Source organism: Prionailurus viverrinus, chromosome E1 (assembly GCF_022837055.1).
Source record: "Prionailurus viverrinus isolate Anna chromosome E1, UM_Priviv_1.0, whole genome shotgun sequence".
Classification (NCBI taxonomy): Eukaryota; Metazoa; Chordata; class Mammalia; order Carnivora; family Felidae; genus Prionailurus; species Prionailurus viverrinus.
Window position 1 is genome coordinate 49,558,473 of NC_062574.1, and position 20,928 is coordinate 49,579,400.

A 20,928-nucleotide genomic window follows, 5' to 3' on the forward strand; every position below is an offset into this window, starting at 1 on the left:
GACGCGGCCCTCGGCTCGCAGAACCGCACGTTCCCCGGGCCTGCCCGCTGCACCTGCTCGGGAGCCCCGGCGTCGGGCACGGCCGCGACTTCGCGAGGCCACTCGGGCGCGCGGGACGCTCCCGCGGCGTCTGCGCCTGCGCCCCGCGCGCCGCCTGCACACCTGCGCCCGCCCCGCCCCCGCCGCCACTTGTCCGCGAGGGCCGCTGTCAATAAAGTTCTTGCGCGCCGGAAGCGGAAGCGCCGAGTCTCCATGGCGGCGGCGGCAGCGGCGGCGGCGGGGCCGGTGCTCTGGAGGCGACTGCTGGGCCTGCTGCCCGGCCGCCCCGGGCTGGCCGCGCTCCTGGGGCGCCTGTCCGACCGCCTGGGCAGGAACCGGGACCGCCGGCGCAGGAGGTGAGAGGCGGCCGGGCCGGCCGTGGCGGGGTCGCGGCCGCAGCCCTGCCTCCCTCCGCGCCGGGAGTGCGCGCTCACGCGGGGGGCCGAGCTCGGGCGCCCCGGGCCCCGGCGGCTGGCGTGGCGGGGTCTGGTGGCGAGAGACGCCGCTTGGGTGCGGAGGGGGTCTTTTCCTTACGTGGTCCTGGCCGCGGGGTGGCTCGGCCGGAGTGAATCAGCTCAGCCGGGATTGTGTTCGTGCAGCGCTTCTCACATCCTGCCCGAGAAGGCTGTGAAGCAATCCTGAGTCAGTGACTCTAAGGCCAGGGAAGAGGAACCACTCGACCCCCCCCCCCCCCCCTTCACACTTTTCAAAGGGCCCGTGTTCTGGAAAAGTACTGAAGTGACTTATGTAAATGGCGAGGGAGGCTTTGAAGCGGTTTGTTCAGGCTTTCAGAGTCAACATTTGCCCAGAACATGCTGACCCAAGAGGCCTGCTGTTAGTGCTAATGTAAAAAGAAAAAAAAAAAAAAGATTTCTTGTGTGCAAATGGTTTTCTTATCAGAGACACTCAAGTCTTACCCTTGATCCTTTAAATTTTTTTTTTTAATGTTTATTTATTTTTGACAGAGAGAGAGACAGAGCATGAGCCGGGGAGGGGCAGAGAGAGAGGGAGACACAGGATCCGAAACAGGCTCCAGGCTCTGAGCTGTCCACACAGAGCCCACGTGGGGCTCAAACTCGTGAACCACAAGATCATGACCTGAGCCGAAGTCAGTAGGCTCAACCCACTGAGCCACCCAGGCGCCCCCTTTGGTCCTTTAAAAGAAAAAAAAAAAAAAAAAAAAGAAGAAGAAAAAGATCTTAGACGTAAATGCCTTAGTAGGGTTTGCGTTGTCTTAGATTTTATCTGTGCTACTTGGGTGAGGATGAGACCTCCTGACTTTCCGTGCACAGATCTGTGGTCCAGTCATGCGTGCTGTTTCTAGGTATGGGAAGCAGCCTGCTTCATCCTGGGTTACGGTGGATGATTTTCAGTAAAAAATCGAGTTTGATTCAGGGTGACTTTCAGGTGATAGCATCGGGGCTATATTGAGCCCTTAGAAGCCTGCTGATCAGAATGGCTTTAAGTTTCATATCAGTGAAACCGGCGGGGGCAGGGCAGAGGTGGCCTCAGCGTTTTCTGTACTTGGTGTTTGGCCAAGACCTGGCCATTGCGGTGGGTAGTGAAGTCCGATGACTTCCACGTCTCGGCATCAAACCCCTGGGAAATTTGGTTTAAAGTTTCAAGAAATGTGCTCTCCTCAAAGATGAGGTGTTCAGGCAGTTTTGTAATTTCCCTGTCTATGTTTAAACTCTAGGAAGAACACTTCATTGTTAATTCCTGTTTAGCATTGGCATTGACTATTAACAAATTCTTTTGAAAAAGACATTTCTCTTGAGTGATTTGTGTGTGTGTGTGTGTGTGTGGCGGGGGTGGGGGGGGTGGGGTGGAGAGTGTGGCAGTGGGGAGAGTCTAAACTGACTTCCCAAAGTCCTTTTTGTAAATGGAGGCAGGAGGTGTGTCACCGTATTTCTTTTTGATTAAGCGGAGAGAGGGAGTTGTATCTCTGGGTCAACAGTTAAACCAGAAACTCACTTAAGCCAAAGAAACACAAGTGTCTGAAATTTGTGTTTTATAATCCTTAGGGGAAAAATGCTACCAGGACTGACTGCCGATAAGTGCTGCGACCAGTGTTGTGACAACACTGTAGCTTTCTGACCCTTTTTTTTTTTTTTCTTCTTGCCTTACTGCCTTACGGGTTTGCAGATTTTCCCGGACTCTTTGTGGCCTTGGTGTTGGGGTTTCTCTGGTCTTGTGTGGCCACTCATCCTCTATTGGCTGCTGACTTTCGTTTCTCCTCCAATCGTACGGTTGTACCTCGCAACGCCTCATTCCCCGAATGATGTGGTTTCTTGTAACTCTGGTCGTTGATTCATTGATAATAGTTCTGTGTAGTCATGAGCTTAGACTTTTTCAGATTTTAGCTCTGCCAGTCTGACTCAACTGTTGGAGTGCCTGGTGAATCCTCGTGGCTAACACGCGGGGCGGGGGGGGGGGGTGGGGGGGGAAAGGAGGGTTCTTTCCTTGCAGCGGTTTCCTTGTTAGTTACAGAGACAGCCATAGTGACAGAGAATGCTACTTAAAATTACTTCCAATTAGTGATCTAGAAATACTGTTTTTCTCTTGAGCAGGCGTCTGACTCATTATCGCTTTGGACTGTTGGGTTCATTCGTTTATTCAGCATGCGTGTGTAGAGCACTGCTGTGCTGTGCGTAGGTGCCTAGGAAGACAGGTAAAGACATAGCCCCACCTTCAAGATGCTCAGACCCATAACAGAAGAAATAGTAGAGTAAGGTAGAAGGTCACGGCTGCACCTAAGAGGCACACCAGGAGGTCACAGAAGGCTTCCTGGTGGCTGTGATCTCAGAGCTGCGTTTTGGAGTATAGGAGCAGGCTAGGGAGAGAAGGGGGAGCTGGTGGTGTTCAGGGAAGGATCCTGAATGATGTGGGCTGCTGATTGTAGCAGCAGAGGCGGAAGGCAGCTCTCAAGTCATTTCCAGGAGCTGACTGGGGGCGCTGAGTAGGGAAGGGAGGTGGAGAGAGGAGCTAGGAACAAACATCCTCTGGGCTGAGACCCAGGGAGGCAAGCTCTGAGATTTCTTGTAGTTTCCTTTCCGAGTGGTCTGGGCCTGAGGTGGTGGGGAGTGGAAGGTAGAATCCGCTCTGGTGGGGGAGGCGTAGGGGGAGTGCCTGGGGGGTAGGTCGTGTGTTTGACTTGGGTGACTGCGTGAATGGAGGCACGCTTCACCAAAACAGGGGGTAAGAAAGGGGACTGGGTTTGGGGGTGATGATAAGGTGACCTCGGGGCAGGTCCACTAGTATCCAGGCACGTGCAGGTGGAGATGTTCTGACAGATCCGGAGCTCAGGAGGGGCAGCTGACACCAGATAGTTTGGAGTCATCAGGCTACACAGAATCGACTTGTTATTTGGAGTAGATGAACCTCAGTGGGAAAGGTGTCAGGGGGGCGCTGGTTCCTAATCTCGAGCTTGCCTGCCATGCGAGGAAGTATTTTCTTTGTGGCCTCCTTCTCTAAAAAAACAGCAAACAAATGATTTTCAGTTTGAGCTATATGTGCAGAAAGGGCTTTATTTTTGAGACTCAAGTCCTGTTTTCTCTCTTCTAGGTGTGTGGGTAGGTGTGAGTATGAGGAGTGGTGAGGGGGCTCCAAACGTGAGTTAGAGGGAAACAGAGTCCCAGAAGGCTGTTCGTTTGTTCTTTTTCTTTTCTGTCTCTCTTTCTTTTTCTTCCTTCCTTAATTTTTTTTAACATTTATTTTTGAGAGAGAGACAGAGACAGAGCACCAGGCGAGGGAGGGGCAGAGAGAGAGAGAGGGAGACACAGAGTCCGAAGCAGGCTCCAGGCCCAGAGCTGTCAGCACAGAGCCCGGCCTGGGGCTCGAACCCACGAACCGTGAGATCATGACCTGAGCTGAAGTTGCATGCCCAACCCACTGAGCCGCCCAGGCGCCCCCACAGAAGGCTGTCCTTTCAGTTAGATTGTCTTCAGTTGTAACGGCAGGTCAGCACCCTCCGGTTCAGCTTGTTAGTATCTTCTACTCTGAGGGACCACCAGATTTCCAGAAATCACTTTTTCTTTAAACTTTGTAATGTTCCTTACTTGTTAGGGTTTAGTAGAGTCTGCTCTTGGTTTATTTACAGTAATAGAATGGGTGGGAGGGGGATACTTAGAGCGTAATTTCCCCCAAATAATTCAAACTTGATCCTGCAGGGAATCAGCGGACAGACTTTTAAATTGTAGCTTTGTTGAGTTCACGTTAACCGTGACTGTCCCCCAGCACACTGCGGCTGGGGATGTGCATTAGGCTGGGTCGGTCAGCTGTGTGCCCCTAGAGAGTTAGCAGGGAGCCTGGATTAAAGCGTTTGGATAGATCGTCCACTTGTGAACATGTGATCTGATTCACGTAAACGAGTTCTTTTCGAGGCTGCTGGGAAGTCAGGCCCGTCCGAGCCATTGGATTAGTTGAACGTGTGATTGGTTCTCGAAAGGCACTTGTGCTGTGTCTGGTGCTCTCACCGACCGACCACACCGTGTTGTGGGTTCTGTGGGATTTCTGGCCCCTGGATGTGAGCGACTTCCTTTTGGGCAAGTCCAGAGGACAGTCCTCTAGCTGGTCAGCACGTAGCCAAGTGCTGGCAGCCGCAGCCTCTCACGCCGGACTTGTGGTGGGAGTGCAGAGGGCCGTTGGTCTTTTGTAACCTACGGGAATTCACACTCACTTCCCTTTCTCGGGCTCGGGTCTTGCGCTAGTCAGGAAGGGCCGCCTGCTGCCGGGGACGCAGGAAGTACGGTGCCTTCATGTAGTTTCTTGAGAGCTTTTCTCAGGAAGCGCTATGACTGTTGCTCGCTTCTCATTAGCTCACTTTTTGACGTTTCAGTGTGCACGACTGGGGGGGAGGGTGGGTTTTTCTTAAAAAGTAGTTTCTGAAAATATTGCAGTCCACCGAGCTTGGTTTCTCTTAAAAACTTCATTTTTTCGTCATTTTGTACAGATTTGGGTGGGATCCAAGCCACAGAGCTTGTACCACGAATCTTATCTTACAGTTCCAGAAGAGCCCACGGACCTTCGGAGCATGGCCGAGCCCACGGTGGGGGCCACTTAGTTAGTACCCCGAGGGCGGTATGGGACAGGGGGTAGGGCTCCTGTGCTGTCCGTGGAGGATTTGTGGTTAGTGTCTGAGGACGGTCCTGTAGCATCGCTGTTTTCTTTGTTCAGAGCCCAGGATGCCCCCTTTTGAGAAGACCCCGGAGAGGGCGGCCCGCTTGTCTGGTTCCCGCTGGGGCGGGTGAGCTTCCGCAGCCCCTGGGAAGCAGACCCCTGTCCTCCGAGGCGGAGAGGCTGTGGAGGGGACGTGGGAAGTGTAGACCGGGGTGTAATCCTCTGGTGTTTGCCTGCCTCTGTTGGCCTCTCGCCGCTGCCACGGGGGAGCGGGGTTGGACCTCCGGGCACCCTGCCGCGCATCCAGACGGAGGGAAGATGCAAGGCGTGCCAGTGGTTTTCCATGGAGCACCTGCAGCTCCAGGATGTTTGGTGAAATGAGCTCCTGTCTCCCCACGAGAAGGAGAAGCACCTCCTCTTTCCCCTGAGGCCCCCAGGGTCAGGAGCAGCGTCCGGTTGTGTCTCCGTGGCTCTTCTGCCGTTTCCGAGCGGCCGACTGTCACGAACTCCAGTCCCCCCGCCTCCCGCTGCCTCGGCGGACGCTGGGCCGCTCTGTCCCACCTGGGATCACCCCTTGGGCCAGTGGGCTTCCGCTGTTTTCACTTAGTGGCGGCCGCCGGTCTGGGGGCTCAGGGAAAAGAGCCTCCTCGGTCAAGGCGGTTCAGATGTGGGTTCCTCTTAGAGATGGTGGGAAGAGACTTCGCTCCCCACGCCCCCCCCCCCCCACGGTTCCCCTCCCTTCATACTTACTGTGCCCTCCTGGAGTCACCCTGAAGCCTTCCCCTCGCCCCCCTCACCCAGGGGGAGGAAGGGCCCCAGGTCAGGGGTCCTGAGCCCTAACACCCAGCTGGCTCCCCAGTGCGGGACTCTGCAGATTCTCTGCCCGAAGCCTTAAGCCTCAGGGCTGAACCTTTGCGGGCCTGCCATCCCGCGGTGGCCGGAGCCTGCCCTTCGGAGGGCGTGCTGCTTTGTTCCACTTTTAGACTCATGGGCTGGGGGGGGGGGGGGTGTCAGTGTGCTAGGTTTGTTGTTGCCTCTGGCACCTGCTTGCCCTAGCCCTGTTCTCCAAACTTCCGTGGTATTCCGAGTAAAGGGGCTTGCCTTGGGAGGCCGGGTCGTCAGCAGAAGCTGTGATCAGGTCCCCAACCCCCTCTCCCCACTTCCTCTCTTCGTAACTAGAAACCGGGGCTAGGTGGTACCGGAGAGATGATTCAGGGGCGTCCAGGTCTCGGTGTGGAAATTGTGTGTGTGTGTGACTGACATGGCTGTGCTTTTTTGGTAAAGTAACCACAGCTCCTCAGATCTCTCGGGGCTTCGGTTCCTGACCTGGGACGTGTGGTTTCTTAGTAAACCTCCCTGGGGTGCGGGGACTTGCCCGCACAGGTGGTCGCCCCTGGAGACTGGGGTTACTGTGCAGTGGGGTTGCTGCTGGCACTGGAAGGAACCTTTTCTGGGAAGATTCCCAGGAGTTAGGCTGTAGAAAGCGGGAACCAGCCCCCCCATGGGCTTCTGGCCGAGGTGAGGGAACAGCGTGGGCCCCCAAGTGGCCTCTGGCTTGGCTGTGCCTGCCCTGGCCGGGGCCCTTCGTTTCGAGTTAGATCGTCACCTGGCCACACGTGGTCTCCCCACGCCCATGTCGGCGCTGTGGGGCCCTTTGTAGAAGGCTTTGCTCCTTTCCAAAGTGCCTTCCACTTTGGGTGTGCGAAATTGCCACTTGAGGGCGGGGTCTCCCTCCCCCCCCCGCCGGGCCCCTGCCACCTCTCAGCTCCTTCTCCTCTCTAGCAAAAATAAACCTGTCAGTACACAGATTAAACAGGAAGCCAACATAAAAAAGCCCTCAACAGATCTTGGACGGAGGCCCTGGTGGAACATTCCCGGGGAAAGCTGCCTGGCAGGGACGAGACCTGCCCAAGGCAGCCCCGGGCCCTGAGCCTGGCCCGCCCGAGCCTGCCCTGGGCCTCTCCCGGGCAGGACGGGGCCGACGCTGGACCCCTTGGCGTGTGTGTCATGGGGACTGGCCGCAGAGACCAGTTTTCCCGCTCACGGTGGCTTTTGCCAGTTCCCACTCCTTAGGTTTGCTCGCCCCTCCTCTCTCCTGGGGCAGCCCTCAGGGAGTCCGTCTGAAGGCAGGTGTTGTAAGGCCTCCGGGGGCTCAGGCGCCGAGAGCTCCCCTTTTCGGTCACTCGAAGCCCATGTGCTGTATGTTTTGACCTTTAATTAATGGCAGCGCCTGTGTCTTGTGTCGTTCTTGGAGGATCTCAGGCGTGTCAGCTTGTGAGGCCGCTGGGCTCGTGGGAGCCCGGGGCCGGGCAGCTCTTCCCCTGCGCCCCTCACGGGCCAGGGGGTGCTCACGTGATGACCGGGATGGAGGCCCCAGGCCCGCGCTGGCCCCCTCCTGGGTTGCCATGTGCCGAGGACGTGTTTCCGCATCTCCCTTTTGGGAAGCTGATTGCAGTCTCTGGGCCCAGATGGGGGGTGTGGCCCGGGGTGTTGGCTGGTGCCCTTGTCCCTTCTTTGGTCTGAGAGATGACAGGTGCCATGAGACTGGGGGTACGTCGGTCTGGTGCTGCTGCTGTGGGGTTTTCCGCCTCGGATGGACCATGTTTACTGAATGACTGGTAGACTTTAGGCCCCCTTCGGGCCTTCGGATGGATTGTCCCGCAGGCTTTCCCATCATCTCGTGGTCTTCCATTGGACTGGAGCGTCTTTCCCTCTCCTGGAAGCTGTCTTTGAGCACTGCAGGAACAAGGCTTACGGTTTGGGAAATCGAGGCAGCAGCTGCTAGTCTACGTGTCTCGGCCTTTTGCTTGCCAGCTGCTGCTCATCACCTGAGAACCTTAGCGAGCCAGTGGCCCTGAGTGCCATCACCCCCCCCCACCCCTGCATCGCAGACAGCGGGAAAGGCTAGCTGCTCTCCTCCCTCTGCCTCTGCACGGTGGGGCCCCAGGCCAGTCCCCGACTTCCCAGGATCCAGGGAACCGCTACCTTCCACCCGCTGACTAAAGCGTTCTTGGCAATGAGTCGGCCGGGACAGACCGACGGGCTTTCTGGGAAGCACAGCTGTGGGCCATCTGGCGCCTGTGTAGGGACGTTCGCAGGCCCTGGGAAGATTCAGCGCTCTATCATGAGGCAAGTGAATGAAATCATCTTCCTGGAATCTGTGGCTCTTCAGGCCTTGGTTGGGGTGTTGCAGCGTCCCTTCCCCAGAGCCCCTCGCAAAGCTGCGGTAGAAGGTCACGCACGGCACAGGGGTTTCCTGCTGCTGCTGGCTGGGATTCAGAGTCGGCCCGGGCTCGCGTGGGGCTCCGGGTGTATTGCCCCTCCCTCCCTGTCCCCATGGAGGTGCCAGCCGGGGCGGGCGGCAGACCCGCGGATCCGCGGGTGCGAGGGCAGGACCTCGGTTGCCACTGTCTCTGCCTCAGCGGAGTAGAGCCTGTCTGGGGCGCAGCTTTATGTGGCGTGAGCCCCGGGGACGGTGTGTCCCAGGGCCGAGGGGGGGCGATTGTCGCCACGGCCGAGATGGCCCCCCTCCTCCAGGCTCTTCCTGCTCCAGCTCTTCTCTCCACAGCTGAGTATTAAAGAGAAGACTTTGTTTTTCTAGGTCCTTCCCTAAATAAAAGCCTTGTTTGTCTCTGCAGTCACACAGCTGGCGGCCTGGGTTGCAGTGATCACCCTCATCCCGGGCCTGCCTTCGTTCCAGGTGGCCTTCAGTGGCTTTGTGCAGGCGGGTTTGTCGGGGCGCCTCCGTGTTGAGCGCGTGCGGTGGCTTCCGTGAGTTTACTCGTGGCCGCACTCGATTTGGAGTTGTGTGGACCCAGCTGCCAGTTTGGGGTTTCTCTCTAGGCCTTGGCACTTCTCAAGTTGCTCAGCTCGGACGGGCTGAAGGAAAAGCCCTCGGGCTTACCTGAACTAGGCTAGAAAATCTGAAATCGGTTAAAACACAAAAACCCTCCACTTCCACCTGTCCCCCGGTAGCTGGGACAGACTTCGAAGGGAGTGTTTGAGAAGTATGACCCTTTGCATGTCTCTTTAACCAGGTCACCATGGCTGCTGTTGGCTCCTTTGCTGTCCCCAGCGGTCCCCCAGGTCACCTCCCCTCCTTGCTGCCTGTGTCCAGAGGGTGTGCACAGGTTCCAGTGGATCCGGAACCTGGTCCCAGAGTTTGGGGTCTGCAGCTCGCACGTCAGGGTGCTTTCCTCCCCGGCGGAATTTTTTGAGCTCATGAAGGTAAGATGTGTCCGCAGGAGAGAAGGAGGGACGTCTGAGCTAGAGGCTTGGGGACTTGGGGGCGGGAGGGTGTCCTGAGCAGAAGTGTCTTCTATTCTGGAAGTTTCTTTCTTTTCTTTTTTTTTTTAAGTTTTTTTATTTTGGGGGGGGGGGGGAGCAGAGAGAGAGAGACTCCCAAGCACGCTCCACACTGTTAACACAGAGCCTGACGCAGTGCCCTGACTCACAAACCACAGGATCATGACCTGAGCCGAAATCAAGGGCCGGACGCTTCACTCCCTGGGCCCCCCAGGCGCCCCGCACCGTGGCAGTTTCTGATGGCTACTCTGCTTGTTGCTGTGGGTTCTTCTCCCTGTTAGGTTTTCAGCCTCACAGACGGTTGAGTTGCACTGTCCTCGGACGTTCCTGTGTGGCTCGCATCTCAGGTAGAGCAGCCCAGAGCGTGTGGGCACGTGAGGGGCGGGTCCCGGATTTCGAGTCTTACGGACGGACTGACTGCTTTGGTTCCATCAGGAGGGAGGCTCGTGAGGGGGTGTGGGCGTCCTTGCCGACGGGGTCTGAGACGAAAGGAACCTTACTCTAGTTATGGCACGAAGGCCCCTGCAAACGTCTTCAGGACACAGAACGTCCTGGAGACGAAGACCCGGCCGAGCCACGGATGACACTCGATGTGTAGGAAGTGGCTGGAATTCTCTCATCCGGTGAGGAGGTGTTTAGAGACCACTGGGAGATTTGGACATCCGGTTTTAGGCCTTATGAGTCCTGTTCTTTCCTGTGACTTTGTCTACAGTTTGTGCCTTTTCTGTACTGGGGGAGGGGCTAACCTTTTGTGGGGGGGGGGGCGGGCAGGCTCGGCTTGAGCCTTCAGTGCCCAGGTCTTCCGGTCTCATCCAGGTCCTCCAGGTTCAGCTGCGAATCGGAATAATTCATTTGAAGCTGATCAATTTTTATTAACATGAACTCTCTGGGTTCAAGTTGGCAATGATGTTAGAGTTAAGGTCTGAACAGGTCAGACAGGCAGAAAGGGGGGAGGTCGTAGGAAATGTATGTAGAGATTAACTTTTCTACGGAACGGTCTGTAGTTGACTTGAATACTCGCCCCTTCTCCTTTGGCCCTGCTGTGCTGCGGAGCGCCGCTTAGCTTAATTTCTGACTGGCTCGTTCCAGAATGCATTCTGCGTGCGTGCGTGTTTCCCTGTCTGTGTACAGGCTCTCCCCACCTCTCCCCTGCACTGCTCCTCTGTCCCGTGCGTCCTTTTTGGCTAGAACTGATGTCAGGCCGTTTGCCTTTTGCTCCTACTTGGTTCTGGGTTTGGCTTGAAGAAACCGGTTCTGCAGAGGCAGGTTTTCGTGTTCTAGTCTACTCTGGGTGAATGACTGGCTGCGTCTCCGTGTGGCGATCCCCAGGCGGTACACCTGCCCGGGCAGGGCCGCGGAGGACAGGAAGGGCCCCGGGGCTTGGCCCGGCAGGCCGGGAGGAGGCCCTTCTGTCCTGCCTTCTGGGTGGAGTCGAGGGCAGTTCTCCCCGCACGGGTGGTGCAGAGTGGGATGTATCTCTTCCTAGGGCCCACAGAGTGGCCCTGTTCCCTGATTGGGGAGTGCAGCCTGCCGTCTGCCTGGCCCCGAGCCCTCGTTACAGCCGAGGCTGCTCCTACGGGCCTGGCGGCGGCACCCACAGGCGGTCTGCTGCCTGAGCCGGGGTGCCTGTACCCGAGTTGTTGGTCTGCGTCCCCGCGGTCCCCGCGGGAGCACTTCATAAATAACAAAACAGAGACAGAGGGGTGGCGAGCTGGGAAAATTCTCCGTGCTTTCCTTGTCTGCAGGCCTCTTGCCGGTGTGTTTGCCTGCTCCTGGAGTCAGGGCGGCCCTCCTGTGCGGGCTGGGGGGCTGGGGGGGCCGCGTCCCTCTTTGGTGGGGAAGCAGACACGTGCCCTGCCTCCTGCTTCTCTCTTCCCGCCTGCCGCCTCCCCAGAGGCCTGGCCCTCCTGTCTCCTTCGAGAGCCTGACGGAGCCTGACTGTTGGAATGCCACCGACCTTTCTGCCCTCGCCACCCCCCTCTGGGGCAGGGTGCTTCGAACTCCAGAGGGGGTCATTGTTCCCCGGGCTAGAGCAGGTCTAGGGAAAGGACTGAGGTCACAGTCATCTTTGAATGCCCGTCTGGTCTGTCTTCGTCCCTAGGGAGCTGTCCGCATCGCAGAGGAAATTCGTACGTGCTTGTTATAAAAGTCAACCATGCAGGTGCAGAGGGGGCATGCAGGTTGGCGCCCACGCTGCCCTCCTGCTCTGCCCGCAGGGACCACTCTCAGCAGTCGTGAAGCCCCTGTGTCAGCAGGGTGTGTGTGGGGGGGCAGTAGGTGGGGGAGCAACTTGCTTTCATCTCAGCGGTATGTTGCAGGCACCCTGTCGGGTCACGGCACAGACCTCCCTCGTTCTTTCGATGGCTGCGTCGTGGCTCGTACAGTTAGGCCGTGCCTTACTTTCGGGGGGAGTATTTTAAATTAGGGTCATGGGGCCTTACTTGGTAGCTCACCGTAAGGCGTAAGCGAGTTCAGCCTGGAGGCTTGTACGTTTTCTCAGTGGGCTGTTGGGAACAATCGGCAACTGTTTTTCCTCTTTCAGGGCCAGATAAAAGTGGCGAAGAGACGGGTCGTGATGGCGTCTCTCTACCTGGGGACGGGTCCTCTGGAACAGGAACTGGTAAGGTTTGAGGTGGGGTGGTCCCCACGGCAGCAGATTCGCTCTGACACCCCCCCCCCCCCACCCTCACTGGCCACACGGCCCTGGGAAGTCGGGGCCAAGCCTCCCCGCCAGCTGCCGGTTGTCTGGTGTGTTAGGAGGGCCAGTGACGGGTGCGGGGAGGGCTCCTCCTTGCTCACGTGTCCTCCTCACCCTGCACGGGGCTTCCTGGGCTGCTCGTGTCTGCCAGTCCAGGGCTCAGCAGGCCACATCTGGCCCGCCGCCTGTTTTTGTGTGGCCTGTGGGTTAAGAATGGTTTTTGTGTTTTCGAACGATTGGGGGAAAAATGAAAAGGAGGAGGCTATCTGTGACACAGGAAAAATGTGAAATTCAGATTCCCGTGTCCATAAACAAAGCTTTGTTGGAACACGGCCATGCTCGCTCACAAACGTGTTGTCTGTGGCTGCTCTCTTGCCGGGACTGCAGAGCTGGGTGGTTGTGACAGGGACCATCCGGCCCACCAGACCCAGAGTATTTACTCCCTGGCCCTTTACAGAAAAGATTTTCTGACCCCGTCCTAGACAAATGAGTGGAGTGCAGGTGGGGCTGGGGTCAGGCGCCTGGGCTGTGGTCGGCCTCGTTCCACCCGGACCTGCCGTCGCCCACGGTGAGGTGGGCCAGATGGGAAGGAGCGGAACCCGCTGGTTTACGCGGCGCGGGGGGTGGTGCGCGGGCACGGCGTGTAGGCTGACTTCACGTGAGCGCACGTGAGGGGGTTCTGTTATCCTCATTTCAGGACGCCTTGCACCCTGACGCGGTGAGATGGGCCTGGCGCCCACAGCGTTTTCTTGTTCATCGCTGTCCAGAGACGCACAGCTAGGGGCTGGGGAAGAATGCCGGGGATGGGGGGCAGAGGACGAGGGACTCTGGGTCAGAAGCTCTCTGTCCTCTCCCGCTCTGAGAGGGAGGCCTCCCTCTGCCTCAGGACATGCTTTTAGCAGCAGGCTTGGGAAGCCTGTTTGTTCTTCTGGGAGAAGACTGTCACGTCCAGCTCATGGAGAGTGGCCAGCGGGCAGGTTGTGTGTTGGATTCATCGGCTCAGCAAATATTTACCAAGTGCTCTCCGCGTGTAGGCACTGTTTGCCGTGTGTCGGTGGGGATTGTCCGTCGAAATGTGCGAGCACTGGTGTCTTTCTTAGCCTTTCCAAGAGTGGCAAGGTCCAGACTGCTCGGGCAACGCGTCTCTGACCCACAGACCCTCTCTTCCTTAAGGCCCGGCTGGAGAAGGGTGCCAGGTGGCGTCGCCTGGTTACTGTTACTGGTCTCTGTGGTACGGACTCTTGAGCACTCGGGGCACGTGTGTGTGTGTGTGTGTGTGTGTGTGTTCCGAGAGGACTGGGCGCAGTGGGGAGGGGGCGCGCGTTACCTGGAAAGTAGATCCTTTTTTTTAATACATAATCATCTTTTTGGATCTTACACTTTTGTTCTTTTGGGTTCTCTCCTTGGTAGGTAGATTGCCTGGAAAGCACTCTAGAAAAGTCACTCCAAGCAAAGTTTCCTTCAGACCTCAAGGTGTCCATTCTCTTGGACTTTACACGGGGCTCAAGAGGTAGGGTCTGACACGTTCCCTGCCCCGAGTTTGCCTCTTTTGGAGCCTGTTTCACGAGTTATGCTCTCGTCTCCCCCGTCCCGGGCAGAGGCAAGGCTGTTTGAAGACAGCCTGGAGTATCAGCATTCCTTCCGTAGGAAGTGACTGGAAGCCCAAGGAAAAACAACTTAGGCAAAAAAGAGACTGTTTTTGACTCCCATGACTGACCTGCTCTGGGCAGGTTGATTTGGGGGGTTGGGTGTTCACCAGGACCCATCTGCTGGCCCTCCTTCCTTTGGCTGGCTTTATTCTCAGGCTCCATGCGGTGGCCCTTGGCAGCCCCAGGCCCATCTGGCCGTGACATCTTGTCCTTGTCTTGCGCTGTCCGGCCCCGCCTGGGCCCGGGCACCCTCCCGTGGAGCTGGGGTGAGGGTTCAGGGTGGGTGGAGCCCTCTTTACGCCGAGTAGATACGCCGAGAGTTGAGCGGGTGGTACCCCTGGGAGGGACTTGGGTACAGTTCCCGGGGGTGGGGTGGGGTGAATGGGTGCTGGGTGCCCAAATGGCAGGGGTTTCCTGCACCGACTGCTCCAGTCTTGCTCTGAGACGTGGTGGTGTCCAGAGCTGAATTCGGTCTGAGCCCCTCGGGCTCACGATGGCACCAGGGGTTCTGGCCGATTGTGACGGGCGGTAGGTGGTTCCCCCCTGCAGGCGGGGTGTTTTTCCTGGTGTGAATCGCCCATCCTCGTCCTTCCCCTTGCCCACGTGTTTAGGTAGGAAGAACTCACGTACGATGCTGCTCCCGCTGCTGCAGAGATTTCCAGAGCAGGTTCGCGTCTCCCTCTTCCACACACCTAACCTCCGTGGGCTTCTCCGGCTCCTGATCCCCGAGCGCTTCAATGAGACTATCGGCCTGCAGCACATTAAGGTGTACCTCTTTGACAACAACGTCATCTTGAGTGGGTTAGTTTGCTGCCTTCCGTCCGGGACCTCCCCTTGATATCGTCCGGGGCAGAGGTTTGCAGAACACAGAGAAGGGAAGACCCGTCTTCGTAAGCCTCCGAGAACGTGGTCGTACGTTTCTGGTCTAGTCGTCACACCGTGTCGGTGTCTTCCGCGGCGGCGCGTCTGCTGTGGCAGCGGGAGGCCCGCCAAGGGCCGTCAGGAGGGAGCCGCGGCTTGCAGAGCGCTTGGTGGCTGCCAGGCCCCGCCCTGCGCCCTGTGTGTGCTGTCGCTGTGACCCCTGCGGAGACCCGCGTCGTGCTCTCCTCGCTGTATCCACGGGAGACTAGACCAGTGACACGGGAAGAACAAGCCGGAATGGCGGGTCCACGTCTTCTGATTCTAAAGCCCGGGCGTTGGTGACGAGCCCCGTGGAGTAGTTGGCTTTATAAGTGGCGTTCTCCTCTCAGCTGATTGTCAACTCTGAGGGGCGGGGCTCTGTGGCTCCCTCCTCTGTGTCACCTCACGCTCAGGGGAGCTGCTGGTTACTCGGTCTCTGCCGTGGGGTCCTCGTCCGTGTTTGTCACTGCCCCGTCCCTGCTGGTTCCCCGGGACCCGCCGCGGTCCTGCCCGAGTCCTCAGCTGCTTCTTTCCTCCCTGCAGCGCGAACCTGAGCGACTCCTACTTCACCAACCGCCAGGACCGCTACGTGTTCTTGCAGGACTGCCCCGAGATCGCGGACTTCTTCACGGAGCTGGTGGATGCGGTGGGGGACGTGTCCCTGCAGTTGCAGGGGGATGACACGGTGCAGGTGGTGGAAGGGATGGTGCATCCTTACAAAGGTAGGGTCCTGGGCTCCGCTGCCCTCCTGAGCTGGCGGGCGGGGCCGCCGGCTGTGGCGAGCACGCCTCTGGCGGCCTGGCTGCGGGCTGGCGACCCTTGGGTGGCAGAGCCTCGTTCTGCTTGTGTCTCTGCCGCCAGAGGCGACTCACGGGCCATCGGTGCTGCTCTGTGGGTCCAGGGAAGGCGGGAGGGCGGGCTTCAGCCGGTGCCTGGGGGAGGGGACCAGGGGTCTGGCCTGCGCTTACAGGAAGCAGCCCTCCCCAGGGTCAGTTCCCCAGCGGGGAGCGAGAGGCTCTGTGGCCTCCTGCCTGGAAAGTGAAATGGGAGAGCCCTCAGCTCTGCTCCCTGGAGACAGGCGAACCCTGGCAGCTAGCGTTCTGGGGGCATTTGCATTCCTGTGATTCCTGTGGCTTCCTGGTGGCCTTTGGGAAGGCCTGCTGCTGAATTTGCAACCGTGTCAGCAGCGTGGGGAGGGGTAAGCGCTGACCGTATAAGGACAAGAGCCCCTGTCCAGGGCGCTAGTCTGTGAGCCGGGTGCCTGCCCTGCCTGCTGCCGGCCTGGACGCTCAGTTATTACTATGGTATTTTCCATTTTCATCAATAAAAAAAAATTGTGGAAATTTGTTTTCTCTCTTGTCATATGAATACCTACGTGTTATTCTCAGTTTTGCCCTTTGGCTCACAGAGCCTGAAATACTTAGCTATCTGGCCCATACAGGAAACATCGGCTGACCCCTGGTCTGACTTTACAGGCCAGGCATGAATATGCAGAGAAGAGGGCCCCGCGTTCTGGGAAGGATGAGTCAACACGCAAAGGGGGCAGGTGGGGGCGGCCGGGCCTGCACAGATGTGCTCTGGGGACCACAGCGGCTCGGAGGGATGCAGGGGACACTCACGACACTCAGAAGGACAGCCTGAGACCTCCTGTGGTGGGTGGCACCTCCTCCCGTGTGGGTGCTGCTGTCACCGTGACACGGTTTGCACAGAGCACCCCTTCTTGTCCCGGAGCCCGCCCCCAAAGGCGCTCAGGCGTGGGAGCAGATAAGGACCGGGACGGCCGTCCTGGTCCGTTCCTCTCGGACGCTTGGCTCAGTGTTGCCTGGGGCCTGCTGTCGCCTCATCTCCCCAGAGGGCTGGCTTTGCACAGCACTGACACTCAGTGTCCTGTTCTCTTCCCTCCTGCCCTTCATTCTCTCCCTGCTCCTGCTGGGCTTGTGGTCTCACCCCGACTGCTCAGGTCGGATGCTGACTCGTTAGTGCTCACCTTCCGATAGCGTTTATGGTCCTCTCTCGTCTGTCCGGTGTGTCCAGACGGCCGCTCGCCACCAGTGTCTCGTGTAGACACGCGGGGCCCCGGGCCTGTCTGTCCCCACGCTGTACCTCGAGGGCCCCGCTCCCACCGTGTGGAGCTCGCTCGGCCCGCGGTTGTGCCCACGCTCTGTGGTTCGCGCACCCGCACGCGCCTTTGTTAAACGCTCTCGCTCAGGTGCAGCCTGCATGCCGAGCGCCAGCCCCCGGCGTGCGGGTCGGGAGCGTGTGCGTCACAGGCCCTTCCCAGGCACCGCGTCCCAAGGTCCCGCTCCCCTCGTCTCTGTCCCCCTCAAGTAGTCTGGTCTGTTTTTGAACTTCGAGTACGTGGAACTGACAGAGGCCTTTTACATCCCCTGGCGCAGGCTCTGTGTGGGCTCTCCTCGGACGTTTCTGTCCACGGGGGAGCCTCGCTTGCGGCCTGCTGCCTGCGCTCCGCGGGAGCGTGTCTCTAGACGGTCGGTTGGGGCGTCTGTGCTTGCCTGTCTCGTGCCGCGTCCCCGTGCCAGGCAGGAGTCCAGAGCCTCCGCTTTCCTCCCTCCCTGTGTCCCTGCAGGTGACCGGGCCGCATACTGCAGGGCGGCCAACAAGAGGGTTATGGATGTGATCAACTCAGCCAAGGCCCGCCAGCAAGTGCTGCACGCCCAGACCTTCCACGGCGACTCCCTCTTGACCCAGGAGGACGCGGCAGCTGCTGGTGACCGGAGGCCGGCCCCCGACACCTGGATTTACCCGCTGATCCAGATGAAGCCCTTTGAGATCCAGATTGACGAGATCGTCACCGAGACCCTGCTGACGGAGGCCGAGCGAGGCGCCAAGGTCTACCTCACCACTGGCTACTTCAACCTGACCCAGGCCTACATGGACCTGGTCTTGGGCACGCGGGCCGAGTACCAGATCCTGCTGGCCTCCCCGGAGGTGAACGGCTTCTTTGGGGCCAAGGGGGTGGCGGGTGCCATCCCGGCCGCCTACGTGCACATCGAGCGGCAGTTCTACGGCGAGGTGTGCAGCCTGGGGCAGCAGGAGCGGGTGCGGCTGCAGGAGTACTGGCGGAGGGGCTGGACGTTCCACGCCAAAGGTACGCGGCGGCGGCGGGGCTCGCCCGTTCGCCAGCGCTCGGCCCTCCTCCTGTCCTGTGCTCCCGGCCGCCGGGGCGCCCGTGCCGCCGCCTCGTGTCTGAGCGCGTTTCGGTTGCGCCGGTTTCTCCCTTTTTGCGCCCGGAAGTTAAGCCTCCCGTGGCTGGGGCGGCTCTTTTAGAAAGCGTGCGCGTAACTTCTCACATGGGTGAAGAGGTGCGTGATGTCGCCTTCTCTTGGTCATCGGAGTTTTCCCGCGTTGGCCGTGCCCTCCTCGGGGACGGAGGGTTCGTGAGGCGTTACTTATTTGGCATTAAACAGCCCGGTTTTCGGTCTTTGCCTCGCCACTGCGGTTCGTTTTCCTCTGTGTGAATCTTCCTCTTTTTTTCATAGCTGTGAAGATCGAGGCCCCGTCCTTTCTGTTTTTAGCCGCACAGCGCTGCCCCCACGTGGGCCGTGGTCTGAACCGTATGTGGGTTATGGTCCCCCGCAGGCATGGGTGTGCATTGCCGGGGCAGCCCACACGTGCCGTAATCCCAGGAATGTGGTCTGAGACGGGGATAAACGGGTTTAAAACCGTGTGCTCCGCAGAGGGATTGTCCCCGCTGCTGCTTGATGCCTCGAGGGCACCTGCCTCACGTGTAGTCACTCCTTCCCATGCTCCACGGGTCATAGTCCTGTGTTTGGAGGAAGAGCGACTGGCGCAGAGAGCCCCCGGCCACGAGTGACGGACGTGGCTTTTCTGGCTTCTCTTTGGTGGTCCGGAGGCCCCTTGTGCTCTCGTGCTGGCCCTGGAGTCTCGCTCAAGGGCTGGTCGAGGAGGGAGCAGACGGCGGTACCTTGACCTCTGGTCCCGGACTGGGAGTCCGGGCTGCAGACAGCCACGGCCGCTCGTCTGTGTTGTTTAGATTTGAGGTCCCTTGGGGATCATTGGGTGGGACTCTTTCTGTTACATCGGTGCTCTTCACCCATGGGTACTTGACAAATACTGACGCCCACGTTGCCCTAGACCTGCATCCAGCTCTCTCGGGGACGAATCCAATATGGCATTCACACACAAAAAAAAAAAAAAACCTCTCCAGTTTCTGATGCCTCAAGAATCACTGTCACAGCTCAGAAGGGTGAAGCTTCTGGCCTCGAGGGTGGTTCCCGCTTCCTGCTCGGAGGCCCTGGGTGTGGAAGTGAACTGTCCCCGAGTGCTGGCGCTGGTGGGCTGAGCCGCACAGGTGGGGCTAAGCCAGCGAGGGTGTGAGAAGTATCTCAGGGTTGGTTTCGTTACTTCTGAGAATAACAGCGGTGCCTCGGTGTGGGGTATCGAAGGCGGACAGCTGGACGGCGGGAGAAGCTTTGTTTTTCCAAGAGGACGCGAGTACCTGGGGAGCTGTGTGGGGTCCGCCTAGATGGCGCCCGCTCCCGGTCTGTCCCGTGGTGAGATCAGCGAGGAGGTCCCTTGGCATTCAGGGCTCCCAGCTCAGCCTGGCCTGACAGTTGTGACCGGGCTGGGGGTTATTTCCCTGAAGCCGCGCTGATAAACGTGCAGCGACTCCCCGGTTACCGTTGAAACAGAAACACCCAACCGGCTTTTCCAGTGCGTCTCGCCTTTTCCCGGACTGGCATGTTCCTGCCCCCCCCCCCCCACCTCGGGTGGGGCCCTGCACTCCCGGGAGCACTGGGTTAGTGGGGAAGGCGGGGATCCCAGGGCACGTGTGTGAGAAACAGAATGGGGGATGGGCCCGTGAGGAGGAGCCAGGGGTCAGAGATCCCTCTGTGTTGGAGAGCCCAAGATCCTCTCCTGTGACTGTGATCGGTACTGGCCGGGGGTCCTAAGTCAGCCCCCTTTTCTGGCTCATCCCTGGATGCTCACTCTCCCCGAAGTGGCCTCCGAGAGGAGCAGGCAGCCCAGGTGCGGGTGGGGGAGAGGGCTGGGTTTGTTGTCTACTCTCGGCCAGGCCTGTGCCCGGGGACAAGTGGAGCGTCTGTTCGCTCCTGTCGATGGCTGAGTAGCCGGTACCCTGATGGCCTTATCCAGGCCCCCGCAGGACGGGCCTGGCTGATCTCGACTCCTCATGCTCCCAGAAGCCCTTGGTGAGGAGAGGGAGCTGGACCCCACGTTCGCCGTGTGCATATCCTTGTGGGTCCAACAGCGCCATGCCCCCTAGGAGTCGGGCAGGGAGGGGCTCTGTGTTGCACCTACCTGTGGCATCGTGAGTGTGACGATGCAGGAACAGTCTGCGTGGTCCCTGCCCGCAGGAAGCTAACAGGTGGGGGTGGGAGGGGGAGGTGGCATCCTCCTCGTGGAAGTGACCGCACCGGTCAGCAGGTGCCAGGGAATGGCAGGGAGTTCCAAGGGCTGGGGGGCGTCCTTCAGTCTTCTCCTGCCTATCAAGTGTGAGGATGTCAAGCGGTGGTTCAGAGGCGTCTTTGGAGAGACGGAGCAAGGTAGCTGTGGAAACAGCACTTGTCCTGGTCGGTGGGCTCCTGAGTAGAGGCGTGTTTCACTGGCATGCTTGGCTGATCCCGTAGCAGACTGGAGCATAGATCGCTTAAAAAATTTTTTATTGTGTTTTATCTATTTATCTACTTTATTTTTTTATTTTGGAGAGAGGGAGAGAGTGTGCAGGGGAGGGGCAGAGGGAGAGAGAGCCAGAATCCCCAGCAGGTTCCGTGCTCACTGAGGAGCCTGACCCAGGGCTGGGTCTCACGACCCCCGGGATCACGACCTGAGCTGAAGTCAAGAGTCGGCCACTCAACCGACTGAGCCCCCGGGTGCCCTTCTTCCCCATTTTCACATTGCCTCAAAGTACCAGAGAAACCTTCCACTGTTTAAAGGCACGTACCCCAGAGAGTTTTGCCACGTGGTTTGTCTAGCGTTCTTCGGGGTTTTGCAAAGGCCACCCATTCGGAATGCTGAGGAGGCACCAGACTTGGAGTCTGGAAGCCTGGGTGAGGTTCCGCGAGCAGGATACACCACGAGTGCTGCCGGCGGGTCACCTGAAGAGGCGCTGGGCGTCCAGCCACGTTTCTTTTTTCCGTACCTGCTCTGGTTTACTGCGTGGGCATTAGTGCCCCGTGTGGCCCTTCACGGCCTAAGTAATTATTTTTTCCCTTTTAA

At 58.8% G+C, this 20,928-nt stretch overlaps 1 protein-coding gene across 2 annotated transcripts in view; it reads left to right on the forward strand.

Annotated features, from left to right (window-relative positions):
* Window positions 1-234: 234 nt before the first annotated feature.
* Window positions 235-20,928, forward strand: part of PGS1 (phosphatidylglycerophosphate synthase 1) — a 34,799-nt gene continuing 14,105 nt past the window's right edge. For both annotated transcript variants that reach the window (XM_047833683.1, XM_047833684.1), the window contains exons 1-7: window positions 235-395; window positions 9,195-9,384; window positions 12,005-12,082; window positions 13,571-13,670; window positions 14,421-14,610; window positions 15,253-15,431; window positions 17,297-17,818. In XM_047833683.1, the coding sequence (XP_047689639.1) occupies window positions 253-395; window positions 9,195-9,384; window positions 12,005-12,082; window positions 13,571-13,670; window positions 14,421-14,610; window positions 15,253-15,431; window positions 17,297-17,818 (1,402 nt within the window). In that variant the 5' untranslated portion in view covers window positions 235-252. The remainder of the gene's footprint in view (window positions 396-9,194; window positions 9,385-12,004; window positions 12,083-13,570; window positions 13,671-14,420; window positions 14,611-15,252; window positions 15,432-17,296; window positions 17,819-20,928) is intronic.